This window comes from Dunckerocampus dactyliophorus, chromosome 17 (genome assembly GCF_027744805.1).
Source record: "Dunckerocampus dactyliophorus isolate RoL2022-P2 chromosome 17, RoL_Ddac_1.1, whole genome shotgun sequence".
NCBI lineage: Eukaryota > Metazoa > Chordata > Actinopteri > Syngnathiformes > Syngnathidae > Dunckerocampus > Dunckerocampus dactyliophorus.
The window spans coordinates 298,186-319,843 of record NC_072835.1 but is presented as its reverse complement, the minus strand read 5'-3'; the positions used below and the strand labels follow the sequence as shown (position 1 = coordinate 319,843).

The 21,658-nt window shown below is 45.1% G+C and overlaps 1 protein-coding gene across 1 annotated transcript; it reads left to right on the top strand.

The window, feature by feature from the left end:
* The first annotated feature begins 8,807 nt into the window (after positions 1 to 8,807).
* LOC129170411 (complement C1q-like protein 4) lies at positions 8,808 to 9,636 on the top strand. Its single transcript, XM_054757909.1, has 2 exons — positions 8,808 to 8,862; positions 8,975 to 9,636. Exons 1-2 carry the CDS (start codon positions 8,835 to 8,837, stop codon positions 9,262 to 9,264), a joined length of 318 nt encoding a protein of 105 aa, XP_054613884.1. The 5' UTR covers positions 8,808 to 8,834; the 3' UTR covers positions 9,265 to 9,636.
* The last annotated feature ends 12,022 nt before the right edge of the window (positions 9,637 to 21,658 follow it).

The window sequence follows — 21,658 nt, the reverse complement described above, 5'->3', positions numbered from 1 at the left end:
CCCACAACATGTACTTGACAGACTATGAAAGTACATGTGGACGGCCTGGACGGAAAACTTGTAAGCATCGTGGACTCGATAAAGAAGGCAGAAATACACCCTCAAACGTACACGTACATCCTCCTGGACGGTCTGGCAACACGCGTGGACGGTCTGACACCACGTGTGGACGGTCTGGCAACACGTGTGGACGGTCTGACACCACGTGTGGACGGTCTGACACCACGTGTGGACGGTCTGGCAACACGTGTGGACGGTCTGACACCACGTGTGGACGGTCTGGCACCACGTGTGGACGGTCTGGCAACACGTGTGGACGGTCTGACACCACGTGTGGACGGTCTGGCAACAAGCGTGAACAAGCTGGACAACAGAGTAGACAGAACCAACAATAAAGTAGAGGTAAAACTTGATTTACATTCATGGGCAGGAAGTCCAGTATTACCACAACACGTCTCTTGTAGACTCTGGAAAAAAGTGTGAACAGACTCGACACAGCAAAAGCTGTCAATGACAACATAGTGCAGGTAAGGACACAGGAACATAGTCATTTTCATACATGGACATGGACAAAGTACCACATCATGTCTCTTGTAGAGACTATCAGGAGATGTGAAGAGCCTATCAGGAGATGTGAAGAAGCTCGGTGAAGAAACTGCAAAAACCAAGGATTTTGAGGTAAAAATCACACACATGATACTTTTTAAGGACACAAAGTACCACAACATGTCTCTTGTAGAAACTATCAGGAGATGTGAAGAAGCTCGGTGAAGAAACTGTAAAAACCAAGGATTTTGAGGTAAAAATCACACACGATACTTTTTAAGGACACAAAGTACCACAACATGTAACAGGATTTGAAGAAGATGATAAAAGTTTAATTTTCTCTGAAAATCATAGATTAGTTGGATTGGAATAAATCACGTAGTACAATTGACAGTTCCACATGTCCCAAAGGAGTAGGAAGAAGCAAAGCTTATTTAATCCTACCCCCCTCCCCCATCCATTTCACATGTCTTGCAGTACATTTATTCACTTCCTGTATTTCACATGTGATTTCTTCATGTAAGGATATGTTTTTCCACATTGGTGCATTGTTTGAGTTCTTTACTCAGTCCGATCCATAATTTGGTTCCACATACTGAAATGCTGGGGGTGTTTAGTTTTCCTCTCTTGTAGAAAAGTATTGTATGACATTTTTGTGTAATAGGTTGTTGTTATCTTGATGCATTATTTTAGCTGTTTGAAAATGTACTAGAAGATTTGTATATTCTCTATACGCGGCATTCTGGATGATCCTAACTGATCTTTTTTGCAGTACTTGTAGTGAGTGAAGATTGCTTTAATAGTTCTTTCTCCATGTCTCCACACAATAGATCACATGTGTCAAACTCGTGGCATGGACGCCCGAGACACTGCAGGTTTCTCTCCGACCAGTTTCTCCAGCAGGTGATTCAATTGATGAGCTCCTTCCCTTAAATCAAAGGAGGTGTTGATCACTAAAATCACCTGCTTTAGTGAACGGCTGGAAAGAAAAGCTGCAGTGTCTTGGCCCTCCATAGAGAGCAGTAAAGAGTGTGGAATGAAAAACTTATTTTGCTTTATTCAATATTGAAGTGTGAGATTTCCAGCTCATCTTTTCATCTGTTATGAACCCCGGGAATTTATTTTCATTCACCTTTGTAAAGCTAGGAGAATATACATCTGGGAGTTCTACACCACGTGTGGAGTACCCCAGGGGTCCATACTGGAACCAAAACTGTTCAATTTGTACATCAATGACATTTGTAAAGTAACAAAGGACTTAAAGTTGGTCTTATTTGCGGATGATACCACTGCCTTTTGTTGTGGGAAAGCACACAAGAACTCATTAAAAAGGTCAAGGGTGAAAAGGTCATATTAAAGTCATGGTTTGACAGGAACAGATGATCCCTGAACTTAAGTAAAACTAAAATAATGCTATTTGGAAGTAGCAGAAGAGACGTACGACCAAATACAAATAGACAGAGTGGACATTGAAAAAGTGAAAGAAAAAACATTTCTGGGATCATAATAGACTAAAAATCTCATCTCAAAAATTTACAACAGGTGGTGAGAAATACTTCAGTATTGAATAAAGATAATTTTGTTCTTGATAAAAACCACTGTTCTTTGGTATGAGCATGTCTAATGTATTGTGTGGAGATACGGACAATCATTAGGAAATAAAAGCAACCTTCACTCAATGTCCTGCAAAAAGATGTCTGATACAAAGCCTTTCTTTTTAAAAGCACACATTCACATGTGCTGTTCTAGTTATAGCGAACAAATATCAAATTTACATGATAGCGATCAAATATCTAAGACATGAATAAGATCAAATTAAAAGCACTAATTGAATGGCGACCCCCATCCACCAGTTCAAGTGTTTCCAGAGAGATGATGACATGGCTGTTTGACGTGTGTGCTAAAAGGCAGTGTGCTAGCATCAATTACCTTGAGACAAATGTGCACATTAGCACTCAATAAGTCATCAAACGTACCTTCATGCATTCCCACATAGTATCAGCATTTACACCACATATGAGGGAAAGAACAATGGTACAAATACAGTAGCAGTAGAAAGTTAGCACACCCACAATGGACATGCGTCAAGTGAGGCGGATGTAACAGAGAGAATCTGGCCACTTTTCAAAATAAAACATAAAAAATGAAATAATGGAAATTATTTTTTCTTTCTGTGCCCGGGGGTTGGGGACCACTGGAGTAAGGAAGTCCAACAAAGTAGCGAGATGAGCACATTCACAAACAATACAAGCAGGTGGTGTTTACTAAATACAAGCAGAAGAGTCTTGATCATCACAATGATTGTTCTGTCATGCTCGTTTTATTATTATTTATTATTACACTGATTATCCTCCACTTGTACTGTATTGTTCCTGGTAATGCAGATCATTCCTTAACCTTCCATCTGAAAGTCCAGCCTTGTCAGTGTTGATCCAAGTTGCCCAGATTGTGATTACTTGAAGGGTTGCTTGAATTGGTTCAAATATTGTCTGGTGGTATCATTTGCATACATGCGTCTGCTGTTCATGTGCTGACAACTTAGTGCTGATATGAATGTTGTATTGCTCCTCCGTGTAGTAACGTGTCGTAACAGCAGTCACAGAAAATGTGTGTCCTGATCTACAGTCATGGCAAAATGATGAGACCTCCTTGTTTCTTCAGCCTATTGATCCATTTGAATGCCTGGTACAACTAAAGGTACATTTGTTTGGACAGATACAATGATAACAAACATAAGATCATTGAAGAGCTGATTGAGCTATTTCTGTTATGGTTACATTTGTCCAAACAAAAGTAGCTTTAGGTGTATCAAATGAAGAAGAATGAAGAAACAAGGGTGCTCTAATCATTTTGTCTTTTTCCACTTCTGGTTGCTTGTGGTCTGTGAAACAAAAGGTATCAATTGTAGATCTTCTTGTGGCATCCTGATGACGTTGTCAAATGATAATACGTGTCCAAAACAAGAATGATCAGAGGGAAGGATGACACGTATTATTATCTGCCAACGTCATCAGGATGCCACAAGAAGATCTACAATTGATACAGTACACACATACATGTATATTGTGTCATGTGTTGAGGGAGCAGTCATACAGTTGTAATGTGACATAAAGGGCTGACAAGTGACTGCAAGGACCAGTCATCCGTGTCATGGCTGAGGTTCTGCAAGGGGGTGTTATATTCAGCATAAAACGTTGGACACACAAAGACGTGTCGGTTGCCACTTTACAACGTAAAAATATGGAATTTTTCTTTTTTTGTCGTTGCCTTGTCTGTCAATCCAACAACTGCACACGTCACGCAACCAGGTCAGCTCCAACCCTACGTCCACAATGCATTGATGACAAATGTCAAGTACATTTGATTCAAAAGGAATTGCATGAAAACAATGAATTGCTAAACAAGAAGGTCATTGTGGACACTGCAAAAAGTGCATATCTCAGCGAGATTAAATATGTGAACGCTGAAAATATATAGTGGATCCCCGCACAATTTTGTCAAAAAAATAAATAAAAAACTCCTGAAAATAGGTTGTTTTCCTGCCGAAAAAAAATCTGATTCACTCAAAGTGGTGAATGCATTTCATCCATTCTCAGTGACAATTACACACCCACACATTCCTGCACCTTCATACACTGCTCACAAAAATGAAAGGAACACTTTTTTTATTGGGCCTGGCAGGAATTGTATTAAACCTGTCTGGTAATTTTCTGGTTGGTTAAGCAGCTGAGGGCCTCGTTGATAAATATACACACGTATACACACTGCTCAAAATAATGAAAGGAACACTTGGAAAACACATCAGATCTAAACTGGGGGGAAAATGATCTTGAATATGTTTCCTGATAATAAGTGGGTGATGTATTAGTAACAAAATGATGCCACATCATTTGATAGAAATGAAAATGATCACCCTATAGAGGGGGGAAATCAAAGACACCTCAAAAATGAAAGTGAAAAAATGATGCAGCACACTGGTCCATTTTGCTAAAATGTCATTGTAGCAACTCAAAATGATTCTCAGTAGGTTGTGTGGCCCCCACGTGCTTGTACGCATGCCTGACAACGTGGGGGCATGCTCCTAATGAGACTACGGATGGTGTCCTGGGGGATCTCCTCCCAGATCTGGACCAGGGCATCAATGAGCTCCTGGACAGTCTGAGGAGCAACCTGGCGGCCCCGGATGGACCTAAACATAATGTCCCAGAGGGGTTCTATTGGGTTTAGGTCAGGTGAACGTGGGGGCCAGTCCATGATGGATGTCAGTTGGGAAGTATGGGTAGTATGGGAAGCCATTCACAGATGGAGAATACATGAAAGAATCGTTCATACGAACATCCGTGCATCTGTTCTCCCAATTAAAAAATAAACAGGAAATGATTGAAAATGAAAGAATGCCTCTCTTTGCAAGACAGTCAAGGACGGGACCAATAGAATGCTTACTGATGACAATAGATATGTGAACTCTGATGGATGTTTTCATCAAAGTTGGCTACGTTTTGTTAGAATTTGACAAACATGGGAACCACTCAGTAAGACTTCCAGAGTAAAGTGTTGATGGTTCCAGAGTAGACCTCCAAACGTAGACGCACTTCTGTTGGATGAATTGTGTGCTTGTAACAAGTTTAGAAGTTGTCATGTTTTGTGGCTCCTGACTTTTTTTGGACCGAAAGGGGAGGCAAAATGTCTCTTTTGATGGTAAAGGTTGCCGACCCCTGATAGACGTTTGCACCTTTCAGCTTCTTTCCCTGTTTCAGTAGTTTCCTGGGAGTGAACGTGACGATGGTGGCGGCTGTGGTGCTGTGGGATGCAAGTGTGGATGGTTGGATGGCTACGTCCACCTCCTTTGGTTGGACCAAAGTAGTAACTTCCATCTCTTCTGGTTCATCCTTATTCCCCACCGCCCCGGCATCAGACCTGGCTTTAACCCGAAGCCCCGTCCCGTCACCATCATTCATTCATTCATGTGTTCTGGTCCGTGTCATCAATCGTGTTCTTTTTCTTCATGATGGTGTTTGAGAGGCACTCAATGCAGCTACTATCCTGTGCTTCCTTCTCCACTCACACCCCTCACGTTTCAAGCTCCTCTTTCATGGATCTGATGTTTTGTTCCAGATCATCCAGCCTCTGTAGTTTCAGTCGTGTTCCATGATTCCTTGTTGCTTTTTCATCCTATTGTTGGTTCTGTAGTTCTTGTTTCCCATCCATGGACACTAAGTACCCTCAACATGTCTTCTTTCAGAGACTTACAGAAGATCTGAAGAAACTGGATGAAGCAACACCCAAGGATGTCCAGGTAGAAACATTTCATTTCCACATGGACAGGAAGTACTACTAACAACGTGTTGTCTTGTAGAATCTGGAAAAGCGTGTGAACGGGCTGGAAGCATCCCAGGTTTTAAATAGCCACTTAGTTCAGGTTGGATACCAGTACTTTATTTACCCATGAATAAACATGAAGTACTACATAGTATTATGTCCTCTTGTAGAGGCTGACAGACGATCTGAAGAAGCTGCGTGAAGAAGCTGCAAAGACCAACGATGTTGACATAAAAACACAGGAACTGACAGACGAGCTGGAGAAGCTGCGTGAAGAAGCTGCAAAGACCAAGGATGTTGAGGTAGGGTTTGTGTCAACGGGGGTTGCTGCTGTCAAAGACTTGACCCCAGGTATGCAGAGGCGAGGCGGCGAGGTGCAGAAATAAAAAGAATAGTATTTGCACAAGGCAACAGGACCAAACTAAAAGTGACAAAGGAAACAATGAAAGTAGCTGAGATGGTAAGTCTAGGTGACAGCTGGCAGAGCAACGAGGGTCATCAACCGTGACATCAACAATGAACCAGCGCCGCACATACGATGGCGCTGGCCTTTTAACCGCCGCTAATACAAATTGTCCGCAGCTGTGCGGACACCAGGCATGAAGGGGCTGGAACTTCCACCACACCGGAAGTACACCTCGCCAAAATAAGGGCGCAGGACAGGAAACACTCGCTCCTGTCCTGCGAAACATGACAGTTTGTCCTCAGCATGTATAGGACATGTTTGGATGTATCACATGACCATATCATTCAATTCAGTAGAGTCTGGTATCAAAAGCTGCAAAGCTAAACCCATAGAAGTAAATACACTTGTGTACTTGTGTACAACCAGGATCCGTTACGGGTGATGCATTGATGAGTACGAGCATGAAACGAGCACAGCTCGTCATTGTCCGTCATCTTGATGAGGGAAAATCCTCATTATGTGTTCACTCTTCACGCTCTGTGATTGGCCAGTCACACAGTCACATGGTGCGAGCATTTCATAGAACTAAGACGCATTTTGCTCCTCAAATGAGCCCAAACAAAGTGAATCAAAGTAGAGAAACATTTTGGCGCATCCGTATAGAAATCTACAAGTCTCCTACAACTTAAGCTAACTGCCGTAGCTAACTGGCGTAGCTAACGAGCTATGTCACTCGCGCATTGACCGTCTCAGTTGTACAAGATGCACTTGTGCTAACTGGCGTAGCTAGCTAGCTATGTAACTCATGCATTGATCGTGTCAGCCGTACAAGATGCACTTGTGCTAACTGCCGTAGCTAACTAGTTATGTCACTCGCACATTGACCGTCTTAGCCATACAAGATGCATGTGTAGCTAACTGGTGTAGCTAACTAGCTATGTTATCGGGTCTGATCAATCCCTGCCATTTCAGAGTTAAAATAATGTCCAGATTTAAGGCCCACCCATTTTCCGGCTCAGCTACGCCCACTGTGGGGTTAAGCTCCGCCCATTGGAGTCCAGCTACGGATACAGGTCATTGAGGTGGGTGAACAGATACAGATCAGCGTTGCTTTGCAAACTTAGCATATTATGGTCGCTTGCTGCACATCTGCTAACACTTCCATGTGAAGGTCAATAGCAAGCTAGCGGTAGATGGCCAAGGTCGTTTGGGTGGATTACGTAAAGGTCACTTTGTAGACGTCGTCCCACACGGGTCAGCTGACATTGTCGCTCCCATCCTGATTGGTGCTTGCGTTTCAAGCTCCACACGCAGATGCAGCTTTCATCTTGATGACTGATGAGGATAAACTAACTGGAGCTGCAGGAATGAATGGATGAATCCATGTTAGTTGTTCATGGTGACACGTTACAGGAAGGTAGTTCCTGACTGTGTACATGTATCACCTGCATAAGTACCTACTCATATATTACGTATGTGTTTTCTACATGACCTTTGGCCTTCAGACGTGCTCCATTTCTCTCTTTCGTTGTCTCTGCTCTGCCGATCTCCGCCCCCGTTGGACCACGCTTTTTGCGTTGAGTTTGTTCAGTTTGAAGTGTTTCCATTGGATGGTATTTTTAGCAGCATGGTGTGTGTGCTTTATGGGTTCGTGAATAAAAAGTACTGAGTCGTGGAGGAAGGATGTAGCCTGGCTAGCTTTTCTCAGCTAACGTTGCTACTAAACGTTGAACAAACGGTAACGCCCGTGCTCGTCATGAAGGAAGATGTCGCCACACGTGCAATTGAAGGATCGGGGGGGGCAGACCCCAGGGCCCCCCCAAGAGACAAGGCTGTAAATATCAGGCAGCCCACTAGCATGCTAAACCAAGCTAACCCGGCTAGCTTCCATTCACGCTCCGTAAGAGGAGGTTCCAGCCTGTGTTTAGTCGGGAGGAGGCGCTTCAGCGTTGGTCATGATTTCACCACGATCGAGCGGTGCGCCGAGGAAATACTTCCCCACACCAACGTTCCTTCTCCTCACGATGACAGCATTTCATTCCCGTGATGTTCGTTTCCTTCATACAGTTTGTACATGCACAGAAAGTACTGCAGTATAACCCACAGTGTACACTCCCACAGGTGGAGGAAGAGACCAACACCGCCAAGGTAAAAGCACCTGCACACTTCTATGTACACGCATGTATAAGTACTGCAGTATTACATACAACATGTACTCTCATAGGATCTAAAGGCACGTGTGGACCACCTGATGACTGCAGAGACCACAAACCACATCACCATTCAGGTAGATAAAACACACCTGGGTACTTGATTAGCATATAGACACCAAGTACTGCAGTAGTACTTCTACTCTTGTACTTCTAGGATCTAACCACACGTGTGGGCACGTTGGATGCCATGTCAGGTAGGTGAGAAAGGGTAAAGGTCATAGGAGTGTAGGTGACCTATGACCTGACACCTGATGTGTCCTGCAGACAAACGTAAGGTGTGGTTTGCAGCAAGATATGGCAACAAAAAGACATGTGATGGCAAGGTGATCTTTGGCGAGGTGCGCACCAACATGGGTAACGCCTATGATGCCAACATAGGTAGGATGCCACCTGACTGCTAACTAGCATAGCATTTCTTCATCGCTCCTTACCTCTAGAGTCAGCATCACTGGGGGGGGGCACTAATGAAGGTGTGATTGTCCCCCTGCAGGCATTTTCACAGCCCCCTACAAGGGCGCCTACTTCTTCACCTTGAACTACAGATCACGGGGTCAGAAGATTTATCTATCTGTGTATAAGGAGAAGAAGGATGGGAACAGAGAGTATCTGATGGACATGTTTGACGACACCAACAACACAGAGAAGGACTACATGGCCTCCAGCAGCAGGATAGTTGACCTGGAGCATGAAGAGAAGGTGTATGTCAATGCTGAAATTGGCCATGTACTTACATCTAGTTGGTCTAACATGTTCAGTGGCTTCCTGCTGCATCCCATGTAAAGTGGGGGCGGGCGCATCCATCCATGATATCAGGGCAGTATCGCTATGGGATGGATGATGTGTATTCCATGATATCGTGTGGCTAACGTTCCACGTGTGTTTATGGGTATTGAGGGCGTACAGGTGGCGTGTGGCTGATGCCACCTACTGGTAACGCTTGTCATATTTACTCGTATTCTGCTCTGTATTGTTTTCCTAAAGGGACTGTTTGCCAACATCCCGCCCTCTTCCTGTGTTGGCACGGAAGGCTATTGCTAACATGCTAGCTTCTATTTGTTCCCTTGAAATGTTGTCATGATTTGCCAACCATGTGCCCTGCTAATGGATCATTCTGGATGTGATGCCAACATACTGGATGCCAGCGGACGTGTCCTTTCTTTGTAATCAATAAAGTTGTGTTGAAGTTGGCCACACCCATCTTTTATTTCACACCATGGATACATGGCCGACCATGTGACTCAGGACCGCCACAGCGCGGGAGGGACGAGATGGCGACGCCTGTTCCAGCTGTGGCACAACCGGACATTGGGCAAACAAGTCATCCGCACGGCCGGCACCATAGAGGGTGTGGGCGTGGCCATGGTTTTGGACCTCCGTGTCTTGGATGGGACGAGTGGACACCCGACTGGTCTGCCAACGCCACCGACATGCCAGGCTGACCCTCACTCACCAGTGGGTAAAGTGTAAATATTAGAGAATAAAGTGGAGAGAGTTTGGGTACTAGAGTTTGGATACTAGAGTTTGGATAGAGGTTATAGAGTTTGGATACTAGAGTTTGGATAGAGGTTATAGAGTTTAAATACTAGAGTTTGGATAGAGGTTATAGAGTTTGGATACTAGAGTTTGGATAGAGGTTATAGAGTTTTAATACTAGAGTTTGGATAGAGGTTATAGAGTTTAGATACTAGAGTTTGGATCGAGGTTATAGAGTTTGGATACTAGAGTTTGGATAGAGGTTATAGAATTTAAATACTAGAGTTTGGATAGAGGTTATAGAGTTTGGATACTAGAGTTTGGATAGAGGTTATAGAGTTTGGATACTAGAGTTTGGATAGAGGTTATAGAGTTTTAATACTAGAGTTTGGATAGAGGTTATAGAGTTTAGATACTAGAGTTTGGATCGAGGTTATAGAGTTTGGATACTAGAGTTTGGATAGAGGTTATAGAATTTAAATACTAGAGTTTGGATAGAGGTTATAGAGTTTGGATACTAGAGTTTGGATAGAGGTTATAGAGTTTGGATACTAGAGTTTGGATAGAGGTTATAGAGTTTAGATACTAGAGTTTGGATCGAGGTTATAGAGTTTGGATACTAGAGTTTGGATAGAGGTTATAGAATTTAAATACTAGAGTTTGGATAGAGGTTATAGAGTTTGGATACTAGAGTTTGGATAGAGGTTATAGAGTTTGGATACTAGAGTTTGGATAGAGGTTATAGAGTTTAGATACTAGAGTTTGGATAGAGGTTATAGAGTTTAGATACTAGAGTTTGGATCGAGGTTATAGAGTTTGGATACTAGAGTTTGGATAGCATAGTTTGGATAGAGGTTATAGAGTTGGGATACTAGAGTTTGGATAGAGGTTATAGAGTTTAAATACTAGAGTTTGGAAAGAAGTGATAGAGTTTAAATACTAGAGTTTGGATAAAGGTTATAGAGTTTAAATACTAGAGTTTGGATAGCGGTTATAGACTTTAAATACTAGAGTTTGGATAGAGGTTATAGAGTTTAAATACTAGAGTTTGGATACAGGTTATAGAGTTTGGATACTAGAGTTTGGATAGAGGTTAAATACTAGAGTTTGGATAGAGGTTATAGAGTTTAAATACTAGAGTTTGGATCGAGGTTTTTGAGTTTAAATACTAGAGTTTGGATAGAGGTTATAGAGTTTGGATACTAGAGTTTAGATAGAGGTAATAGAGTTTGGATACTAGAGTTTGGATAGAGGTTATAGAGTTTGGATACTAGAGTTTGGATAGAGGTTATAGAGTTTAAATACTAGAGTTTGGATAGAGGTTATTGAGTTTAGATACTAGAGTTTGGATACGAGAGTTTGGATAGAGGTTATAGAGTTTAAGTACTAGAGTTTGGATAGCATAGTTTGGATAGATGTTATAGAGTTTGGATAGAGGTTATAGAGTTTGGAAACTAGAGTTTGGATAGAGGTTATAGAATTTGGATACTAGAGTTTGGATACGAGAGTTTGGATAGAGGTTATAGAGTTTAAGTACTAGAGTTTGGATAGCACAGTTTGAATAGATGTTATAGAGTTTGGATACTAGAGTTTGGATAGCGGTTATAGAGTTTAAATACTAGAGTTTGGATAGAGGTTATAGAGTTTGGATACTAGAGTTTGGATAGAGGTTATAGAGTTTAAATACTAGAGTTTCGATAGAGGTTATAGAGTTTAAATACTAGAGTTTGGATAAAGGTTATAGAGTTTAAATACTAGAGTTTGGTTAGGGGTTATAGAGTTTGGATACGAGAGTTTGGATAGAGGTTATAGAGTTTAAATACTAGAGTTTGGATAGGGGTTATAGAGTTTGGATTTAAGAGTTTGGATAGAGGTTATAGAGTTTAAATACTAGAGTTTGGATAGAGGTTATAGAGTTTAAATACTAGAGTTTGGATAGAGGTTATAGAGTTTGGATACGAGAGTTTGGATTGAGGTTATAGAGTTTAAATACTAGAGTTTGGATAGAGGTTATAGAGTTTAAATACTAGAGTTTGGATAGAGGTTATAGAGTTTGGATACGAGAGTTTGGATTGAGGTTATAGAGTTTAAATACTAGAGTTTGGATAGAGGTTATAGAGTTTAAATACTAGAGTTTGGATCGAGGTTATAGAGTTTTAATATTAGAGTTTGGATCGAGGTTATAGAGTTAAAATTCTCAAGTTTGGATAGAGGTTATAGAGTGTAAATACTAGAGTTTGGATAGGGGTTATAGAGTTTGGATACGAGTGTTTGGATAGAGGTTATAGAGTTTAAATCCTAGAGTTTGGATAGAGGTTATAGAGTTTAAATACTAGAGTTTGGATAGAGGTTATAGAGTTTAAATACTAGAGTTTGGATAGCGGTTATAGAGTTTAAATACTAGAGTTTGGATAGAGGTTATAGAGTTTGGATACTAGAGTTTGGATAGAGGTTATAGAGTTTAAATACTAGAGTTTCGATAGAGGTTATAGAGTTTAAATACTAGAGTTTGGATAAAGGTTATAGAGTTTAAATACTAGAGTTTGGTTAGGGGTTATAGAGTTTGGATACGAGAGTTTGGATAGAGGTTATAGAGTTTAAATACTAGAGTTTGGATAGGGGTTATAGAGTTTGGATTTAAGAGTTTGGATAGAGGTTATAGAGTTTAAATACTAGAGTTTGGATAGAGGTTATAGAGTTTAAATACTAGAGTTTGGATAGAGGTTATAGAGTTTGGATACGAGAGTTTGGATTGAGGTTATAGAGTTTAAATACTAGAGTTTGGATAGAGGTTATAGAGTTTGGATACGAGAGTTTGGATTGAGGTTATAGAGTTTAAATACTAGAGTTTGGATAGAGGTTATAGAGTTTAAATACTAGAGTTTGGATCGAGGTTATAGAGTTTTAATATTAGAGTTTGGATCGAGGTTATAGAGTTAAAATTCTCAAGTTTGGATAGAGGTTATAGAGTGTAAATACTAGAGTTTGGATAGGGGTTATAGAGTTTGGATACGAGTGTTTGGATAGAGGTTATAGAGTTTAAATCCTAGAGTTTGGATAGAGGTTATAGAGTTTAAATACTAGAGTTTGGATAGAGGTTATAGAGTTTAAATACTAGAGTTTGGATAGAGGTTATAGAGTTTGGATACGAGAGTTTGGATAGAAGTTATAGAGTTAGGGTTAGGGTTAGGGTTAGGGTTAGGGTTAGGCGTTTGAGCTAGAGCTCCTCCCCCTCTAACTGAGGTGGAGGAGGAAAATGCACTGGCCTTCCCCTGGGCCAGAGCCCACCCCCAAGCCCCTGAGCTAGGGACCACGCGGGTCCCTGTATTGGCAATCGCCTGTGGGCGTACATTCGTGGTCTGGTGGACACGAGAGCGCCCCCTCCCGTAACGCACCACTGTCCATTCCCCATCCATGGGGTCCATAATAGTTATTTTAAAGAATGTATATTTTTTTTTTAAATGTTTTGTATTTTTCTTTCTTTTTTTTGTTTTTTGTATTTTTCTCCAACAATCTACAACAAAAATGTAAACAAAACAAACTTAACAAAATCACCAATAACCACTCTGGCTTTTAACAATGAAAATCAAAAATGGTGTGCTCAATCGCGACGTTTCTGTCACACTTTGCTTGTCGCTCTGCTGCCGCCTGTCTGCCATTTATCCGCAGTGCACCTCAGCCGGCGTGGGCGGAGACGCCGGAGCGCACCTGCGGGCAATCTGCAATCTGGACTCCTTTTAAGCAAGGCAGCAGCGTCTGATCAATGCCAGATTGTACTTCCTGACCTCCCGTTCCTTGCTACCGCTCAGTCCGGCTCCACTACCTTTACCCTGCTTTCTGGCCCGTTACCTGTGCTTGTGCTTACCTGCTCTGTACTTCGTTAGTGTTTTCCTGTTGGTTTGCCTTCAGCGTTTTCTGTTGTTACTTCTAGTTTTTTCCTGACAGCCTTCTGCTGTCAGTGTTTTATGTTTGTTACCCAAAGTGGATTTTCCTTTGTTTGTACTTGTACTGTTTGGACACTTTTTGTTATTAAACTTTATTTTGTATTTTGAAGTTGCCCTAGTCTTGCGTTGGGATCCTAATTTTCCTGCTGTGGCATCCGCCACTCGTGACAGTTTCGATCCTGTTGGATCTTCCTAGGGTGTAGCACACCTCTGTCCACAATCCCAAAACTCAAAAAGTAGCAGAGCTCCTTCTCCTTCAACAGCCAACTCAATAATGAGCCAGCCCCAGTTGTGCTCTTTGATCTCACTCAAGTGTTGCTCTTTGAACACACTCAAGTGTTGCTCTGTCACCAAATCAAACTAAAGTGAGAGTAACCACACTTAACACTGTTTTTATTGTATATATCTCTTTTCCTCATAACTTTTATTATCTATTGTGTGTACTGTGCTCATGTTTTTTTGTCTTTATATCTCTTTCTTTATATCTATTTCTTTTAACTAAATGTTTTTTTTAATCCAATTGTATCGTCCTATCTAAACAACATATTTTCACCAAACATTTTTAATATTACCTCTTTTAAACCCCACCCTTCTGGCCCCTATCAATTCCCATATTTTTAATCTTAAAACTCCCCATGTAATAACCTTTATTAATCCTTGAAAACGTTTTTAATTATTGTTTTATTCTTTCTCTCGTATGCCTGTCCACCTTGGGGTTGGGTTAGGGGTTAGGGGTTAGGGGTTAGGGGTTAGGGTTAGGGTTAGGGTTAGGGGTTAGGTCCTGGGGGGGTCACACAGAGGCGCAGGAGAAGGAGACGTCGAGGGAGCGAGTGAGCGAGCATGGGAGCCAGCCGGCCAGGGGGGCCGGGGAGCGAACGGCCGCAGGTGGTGGGGCGCGTCGGGGCCCCCGCCCGCCCGCGCCGGACCGGAGGAGCCGGAGCCCCTCCGCCGTACGCGTGCGGGCGGGTCGGAGCCCGCCGCGCCGCCAAACACTCTGCACACTTGAACACACGCCCGAGTCCCGAGGGCAGGCAACAACCACGCCTCGCCACGCACACACGCCGCCGTCCAGGGCGCGTGGCCGATGGCCCGCCGGGACGCCCGCCCGCGGCGCCCGCGCCGGACCGGGGTAGCCGGAGCCCGTCCGCCGTACACGTGCGGGCGGGCCGGACCTGAGCCGCCGAGGGCCGTGGCGCGGGGCCCGTGGGACGTCGGGGGAGCCGCCCGCGCCGGACCGGGGTGGTGGTTCACCCCACCGTACGCGGCCGACCCGCCGCCGCGCGCCTTGAGCGGGCCCGGTCCCTCGAGCCGTGGGACCGGCGCTGTCTGCCACCGGGGTAGCGCCACCTGGGGGCTCATGGGCCACGCCCGGGGTAGGAGCTGCCTCCAGCTCCCCGCGGCGCGCCGCTTTGGTAACGATCCTTCCGCAGGTTCACCTACGGAAACCTTGTTACGATTTTTACTTCCTCTAATCAAGTTTGATCGTCTTCTCGGCACCCCTCCAGGACCGTGGCCGACCCCGGCGGGGCCGATCCAAGGACCTCACTAAACCATCCAATCGGTAGTAGCGACGGGCGGTGTGTACAAAGGGCAGGGACTTAATCAACGCGAGCTTGTGACCCGCGCTTACTGGGAATTCCTCGTTCATGGGAAATAATTGCAATCCCCAATTCCTATCACGAGCATGGTTCACATGGTTACCTACGCCTGTCGGCGAAGGAGGACATGCTGAGCCGCTCAGTGTGGCGCGCGTGCAGCCCCGGACATCTAAAGGCATCACAGACCTGTTATTGCTCGATCTCGTGTGGCTGAACGCCACTTGTCCCTCTAAGAAGATAGACGCCGACCGCAGGGGGGCCGCGTAGCTAGTTAGCAAGCCGGAGTCTCGTTCGTTTTCGGAATTAACCAGACAAATCGCTCCACCAACTAAGAACGGCCATGCACCACCACCCACAGAAGCGAGAAAGAGCTATCAATCTGTCAATCTTTTCCGTGTCCGGCACGTCCGACACCTTCTTCACAGAAGTACAGATGACGTCTCAAGAAGCCTTTTCCTCGTTAGACTTGCATGGCTTAATCTTTGAGACAAGCATATGCTACTGGCAGGATCAACCAGGTAGACTCGCGTCGTGCCAGTGGGGTGGGGGAGCGGTCGTGGGGCCATGGCCGCTGGAAACAGGAGGAAGAGAGATAGATAGGGGCGCGGCGCACGGCCCCCCCAGGCTTGCACCGGGTCGCCGTGGAGGGGGACGGTATGGCACCGGCTCCCAGGCTCTCCCCGTGACGCAGCTAGTGGCGTAGCTGGGGCATTCCCTTCACCGGGCCTCCGTCACGGCTCAGAGGTGGTCACGAACTGCTGCGAGTCCACAAGAGGGGGCGGCCCGCCACGCAGCGCCATCACGCTGCGCGGTTGCCTGAGGTTAAGAGAAAGGGTGTTTCCGGACTTGCCTGCCGCCATCGCTGCTTCCCACGCACCTTGAAAACCGCCCAGTCCCGAGAGATGGCGGCGATGCGGGGGCCAAACCGGCGCGGCGCCGATGGAGGACAACTGGGTCAGACGGGTCGTCTCGATCTCGCTCCTGATAGGTTGGGCAGAGTGCGACACATGTATGACGAGGGGACGGCGAATCGCTGCCTCTGCAATCTATGGTTTCACGTGTGCCTTGTTCACTTGCCCATTGAGGCCAACCCGCAGGCTGGAGGAGCAGTCCGGCCGAACACCGGCACCACGGCCGGCCGGCGGGGTCCCTCCAAAGGCGGGTCTAGATTACCGTTAGGTCAGTGGGGGCCCAAGGGGTTGGGGTGTGTGCAAGGAATCTCACTTGCCTCGGGCGAGCATTCGGCTCCTTTTTATAGGAGACCCGTAGGTGAAGCGCGGCCCTGCTACCGCGCTGGAGGTCTCACTTGCCTCCAATGAGCACTCGGCTCCTTTTTATTGGACACCCGAAGGTGAAGCGCGGGCCCCTCTACCCGCGCCTGAGGTCTCTCTTGCCTCTAATGAGCACTCGGCTCCTTTTTATTGGACACCCGTAGGTGAAGCGCGGGCCCCTCTACCCGCGCCGGAGCAAGCATCAGCCTCGCTCCTAGTGTGCACCCGCAGGTGAAGCGTGGCCAGGGGCCACCGGACGCCGCCCGTGGCGGGCGCACACACTTTTCTGACACCTTCGCAGCACATAAGTGCTCCTTTTTATTCGCCACCCGGAGGTGGAGCGCGGACCAAGCTACCGCGCCGGCGCAAGCACCAGCCTCGCTCCTCGTGTGCTCCCGCAGGCAAAGCGCGACCAGGGGCCGCCGGACGCCGCCCATCGCGGGCGCATACGCTCTTCTGACACCTCGGATTGGCCATCCGGAGGTGGAGAGCGACCTGCAGGCGAAGCGCAGCCAGGGGCTGCCGGACGCCGCCCATCGCGGGTGCTCCCGCTCCTTCGGCGCAGCATGGCGCTCACGGTCGTCTTTACCCACTGGAGAGGCGCGCCCAGGGGCGCCAGACGTCGCCTATCGCGTGCGCCGACCCCCACAAAGCACCAGCGTGCTCCTTTGGATTTTTCCTCCGGAGGTGATGCGCAGCCCGGGCCGCCTGACAGCGGGCGCTCCTCGTCGGACACCTGCGTCACACAGCCTGGGCGCCAGCTGTGGAGTGACACTTGGAAAATGGATGCACAAGTCACTCTTAGTTACTGTTCCCTTTGTTTGTGTCACGCTTGGAAATGCTTGAGAGGTGACACTTTGTCAAAATTGCAGCTCATGTCTCTTCCTTGCAGCTCATGTGTTTCTTCCTTGGATGCCTGCCATGCGCGGCCCAGCAGGGCACTCAGTTGGGGAGGGCAGCCCAGGCCGCCTTGTGCGGCCCAGCAGGGCGCCCGGAATCTTGTTCATCCATTCATGCGCGTCACTAATTAGATGACGAGGCATTTGGCTACCTTAAGAGAGTCATAGTTATACATAGTTATATATGTATGTATATATGTATGTATGTGTATGTATATATATATATATGTGTATATGTATTTTTTTTTTTTTACAATGATGTGCATTACAGTAACTTTGATTCTATTCACTATCATGGATAATCATTTCATTACTACAGTTATGTGTGACTGTTTCAATGCGGTATTATCATGGTGATCACTATCATAATTCATCATTTCATGACTGCTATTGTGTGCGACTGTTTCAATGCAGTATTGTCATTGTGATCACTGTCATAGTTCATCATTTCATGACTGCTATTATGTCTGATTGTCATTGACAGCTTTGTCATTGTGGTTGTTGATATTGATTTGTCCTTTATCCTTGTTCGTCTTTATAGTTGTCACGGACATTTATTTGCTGATGTCGTTCTGTATGTTTTTGTTGTTCTGTCACAATTGTTGTTGTTGCTGCTGTTGTCCTTGTCTCTTGTCTCTCTTTTTTTTGTTTTTGTCCCCCCCCCGTTTCCTTTTCTCTTCTTCTCTGTCCCCTCCTGCTCCGGTCCGGTCGCTCCAAATTTGCTTTATAACAAGCATCAAGGTCGAATAAATTTTGTATGACAGGGGAAGTGTATATCACACTTCTCTCTGGCAGAGTAAATCTGTTGAGCACTTGACGGCATTTAGGTATACAATTCTATCTGCTTTAAAGGCTGGACAGGACAGGGGTAAAAAAAAAAAAAAAAAAAAAAAAAAAAAAAAAAAAAAAAATAGTTATTCCCGCCGTTTACCCGTGCTTCATTGAATTTCTTCACTTTGACATTCAGAGCACTGGGCAAAAATCACATCGCGTCAACACCCGCCGCGGGCCTTCGCGATGCTTTGAGGGCCTGTTGATGCTAACCGGGGTGGTCGCGCTGGCTCCGGTGACTGCACCAGCTCTGCGCCCGCTGAAGCTCGCGTTAGCTCCGGTGCTAGCTCAGGGCCTGTTGATGGTAGGCTACGGTGTCCACACCCGCGTTTGAGCGTCGGCGAGTAGCAGGCTGAGACCCGAGGTGAGCAGCAGCTGTAGCAGCAGCGTTGCAGGTCTCATGTTAGCTCCAAACGGTGGGAATGAAGCGGTCGTCTTCGGTGCAGCCGCCGATGACCTGAACGGTAGGAAGAGGGGGCCGAATTTCGACAACGCTCATCACAAAATGGGAAATTGAATTTGAATAAACTCCAACGTTGTATTGTATTTTAAACCATCTGCAATGTTTTAATGGAAGCTTAGGTTAGCTTCAGTGTATGTAGAGATTGTTTCGCTGTGTGAAAATACACACACACAGCAGTCAGATAAGTGAAAAAGGATTGAACTTTCAGCAACTGTACAGCAGAGGGTGGTAAAGACAAAGCAACTGTCTGACCCACAGACAGCTCTTTTAAAATCTTCTTCTGTTCAATTTCTGTCTGGTCACAGACTTGTCATCGGGTATAAACTGCACCCTGATTTTTGGCGTCTTGCCGGTGGAAAAGAAGTGCGGTTTATACACCGTGATTTACGGTAAAATAAGATTATTTGAACAAAAGTCTAACACACCCAAATTTCGTGTCCGGCCCGTAATGTACGTACACTTCGAGCTCACAGCGTAAATTTCATATTGCTAGTAAATATTGAATTAGAAAATAAAAAGTGCCTTCTTGGGCCAAACAAAACTTGTGTCCTTCCGCCGGTTAGTCACCAAATACGCGTTCAGCAGGGGAATGTGTCGTCGTGTCCGCTATTTTGTGTTAGCATAATGTACGTTCAGTCACGACCTCGGCAGCATCATTCAATTCAACGAGCAATTGGTGGTTTAACAGCCATTGTCAAGTTTAAGGTAAGATTTTTTTTCTTTTTTATATATATTGGAGAAGATCTTTATGCACTTTGAAATGATTTTTTTCGTCGGGTGAGTTACAAATTTTGTGTTTATCTAGCAGTGTAACTCGTTTTGACAGCCGTTGTTTTTACCTCTCGTAGGTCGCCGTCTGTGTCCTGTGCACGAAGCGGCAAAAAAAACATGCGAAGTGGGCAAAATTATTAATCATTACTAGTCGGATTTTACTTACTTTTATCCGTCATATTATATGTCGTTGACATTTATCCAAACCAAATAAATTGATAAATTGCTGAGTATTTAACCCGGAAGCGATCGGCGTGTCATGGATTGTCATGGGAGGTCAAAGACCAGCCTTGCCGCTCTCGGGAGCGACCTAGAGCCGTCAGGACAATCAGGAAAGGTCGAAGCCCTGATCACCCGACGCCCAACCCGCACCAACTAGACTTATCCCCGAGCAGCGAACTCATCCTCACTGGACTTTTGGTCTTCACTACCGGCTGCATTATCGGGGTGGGACTGAGGCACTGGCCTGCGGCCTTGCGCTTCTTACTATCTAGGTACATGTGAGTGGAGCTCATTGCGGCTAGTCTGACATTGAGTACAGTATAACCTTATAGTCAATCCAGTACCTGCTTCAATGCCCTTGCTAACTTTCCTAATAAAGCTTTTCACTCTTTCACTAAGAGTTGTCGGATGCAGCGGGGGCACCTCTGCACTACCGAGGCTGTGAATACCTGGATGAGTTCCTCTCACCCCTGACTTAGAGGTTTCTCTTCCCTCTACGGGACAGACCGTAACCCTTTAAACGGAGTAGTCATGTGGGCAGGTGCGCCTGCTTCTTACATGAGGGAGCAAGGGTCTTGCACTGCCTAGGTAACTAGGGATTAAACAGTCGTTGTGCGCCAAGTCTGTGTGGTTACAACCCTCCAAACGCGCAAAAGAGGTGACCAACAACAGAGCAAAAAGGCTGCACCCGTATACAGTACATAATACACGTGAAGAAATTCACGTCTAACAAGTAGAGAAGCATACTCAAATTACACATGCGGAATTACAATAAAGTACCTCTTATTGTCTACTTTGTAATGTAACTCTAAAACAGTCTTGCAGTCCTAACCAGCCGGACAAGGTCAGTCATGAGTGTATTAATGCATACCTAAACTATAACAACTGGAGGAGATGAAGGCGTGAAGCAATCAATTGGATTGCTCAACTTGTGCGATTGTTTTGAAGTGAACTAAAATTGTTAAAATTTGTCGTATGTAACTCAAATTCTCTAGTCCAATTGGCACATACAGTACTTCAAGTATGTGTGTGTGTGCATATGTGTGTGTCTGGCTGACTGTCTCACCTCATCTGTAAATCTTCCAGCTGTTTTTCCATTCACTGTCTTGAGTGAGTGAGTGAGTGTGTGAATTCAAGATTCAAGAGTTTTATTGTCATGTGCATAGTAAAACAGCAGTTATACCATGCAATGAAATTCTTATTCTGTTCATTCTCCCAAGAAAAGAAAGAAAACACAAGAAAGAATAAGAACATAAGAAACATAAATACCAATAAATTAAGCAACAACAACAGAAGAGACATTAATATAAATAAATAAATAAATAAATAATACAAATAAATAAATAAAGTGTTATGAGTGTGTGTTGCGTGTGGCGTGTGTGAGTGCTTCGTTGAGAAGCCTGATGGCCTGTGGGTAAAAGCTGTTTGCCAGCCTTGTGGTCCTGGACTTCAAACTCCTGTAGCGTCTGCCTGACGGTAGGAGTGTGAATAATGAGTGTTGTGGATGTGTGCTGTCCTTGATGAGGTTGTGTGTTCTTCGTAGGACTCTAGTTTTATAAATGTCTTGCAGTGAGGGGAGGGCTGCCCCAACAATGTTCTGTGAGGTCTTGATCACCCGCTGGAGTGCCTTCCTATCACGTGTTGTACAGTTACCGTACCAAACAGTGATGGAGGCGGTAAGGACACTTTCCATAGTGCATCT

Excerpts from the sequence above, each read along its gene's own strand:
- LOC129170411 (XM_054757909.1), top strand. The coding sequence starts at position 8,835 with ATGGGTAACGCCTATGATGCCAACATAG. Across the intron at positions 8,863-8,974 it reads CGCCTATGATGCCAACATAG|GCATTTTCACAGCCCCCTAC; the intron begins GTAGGATGCCAC and ends GTCCCCCTGCAG.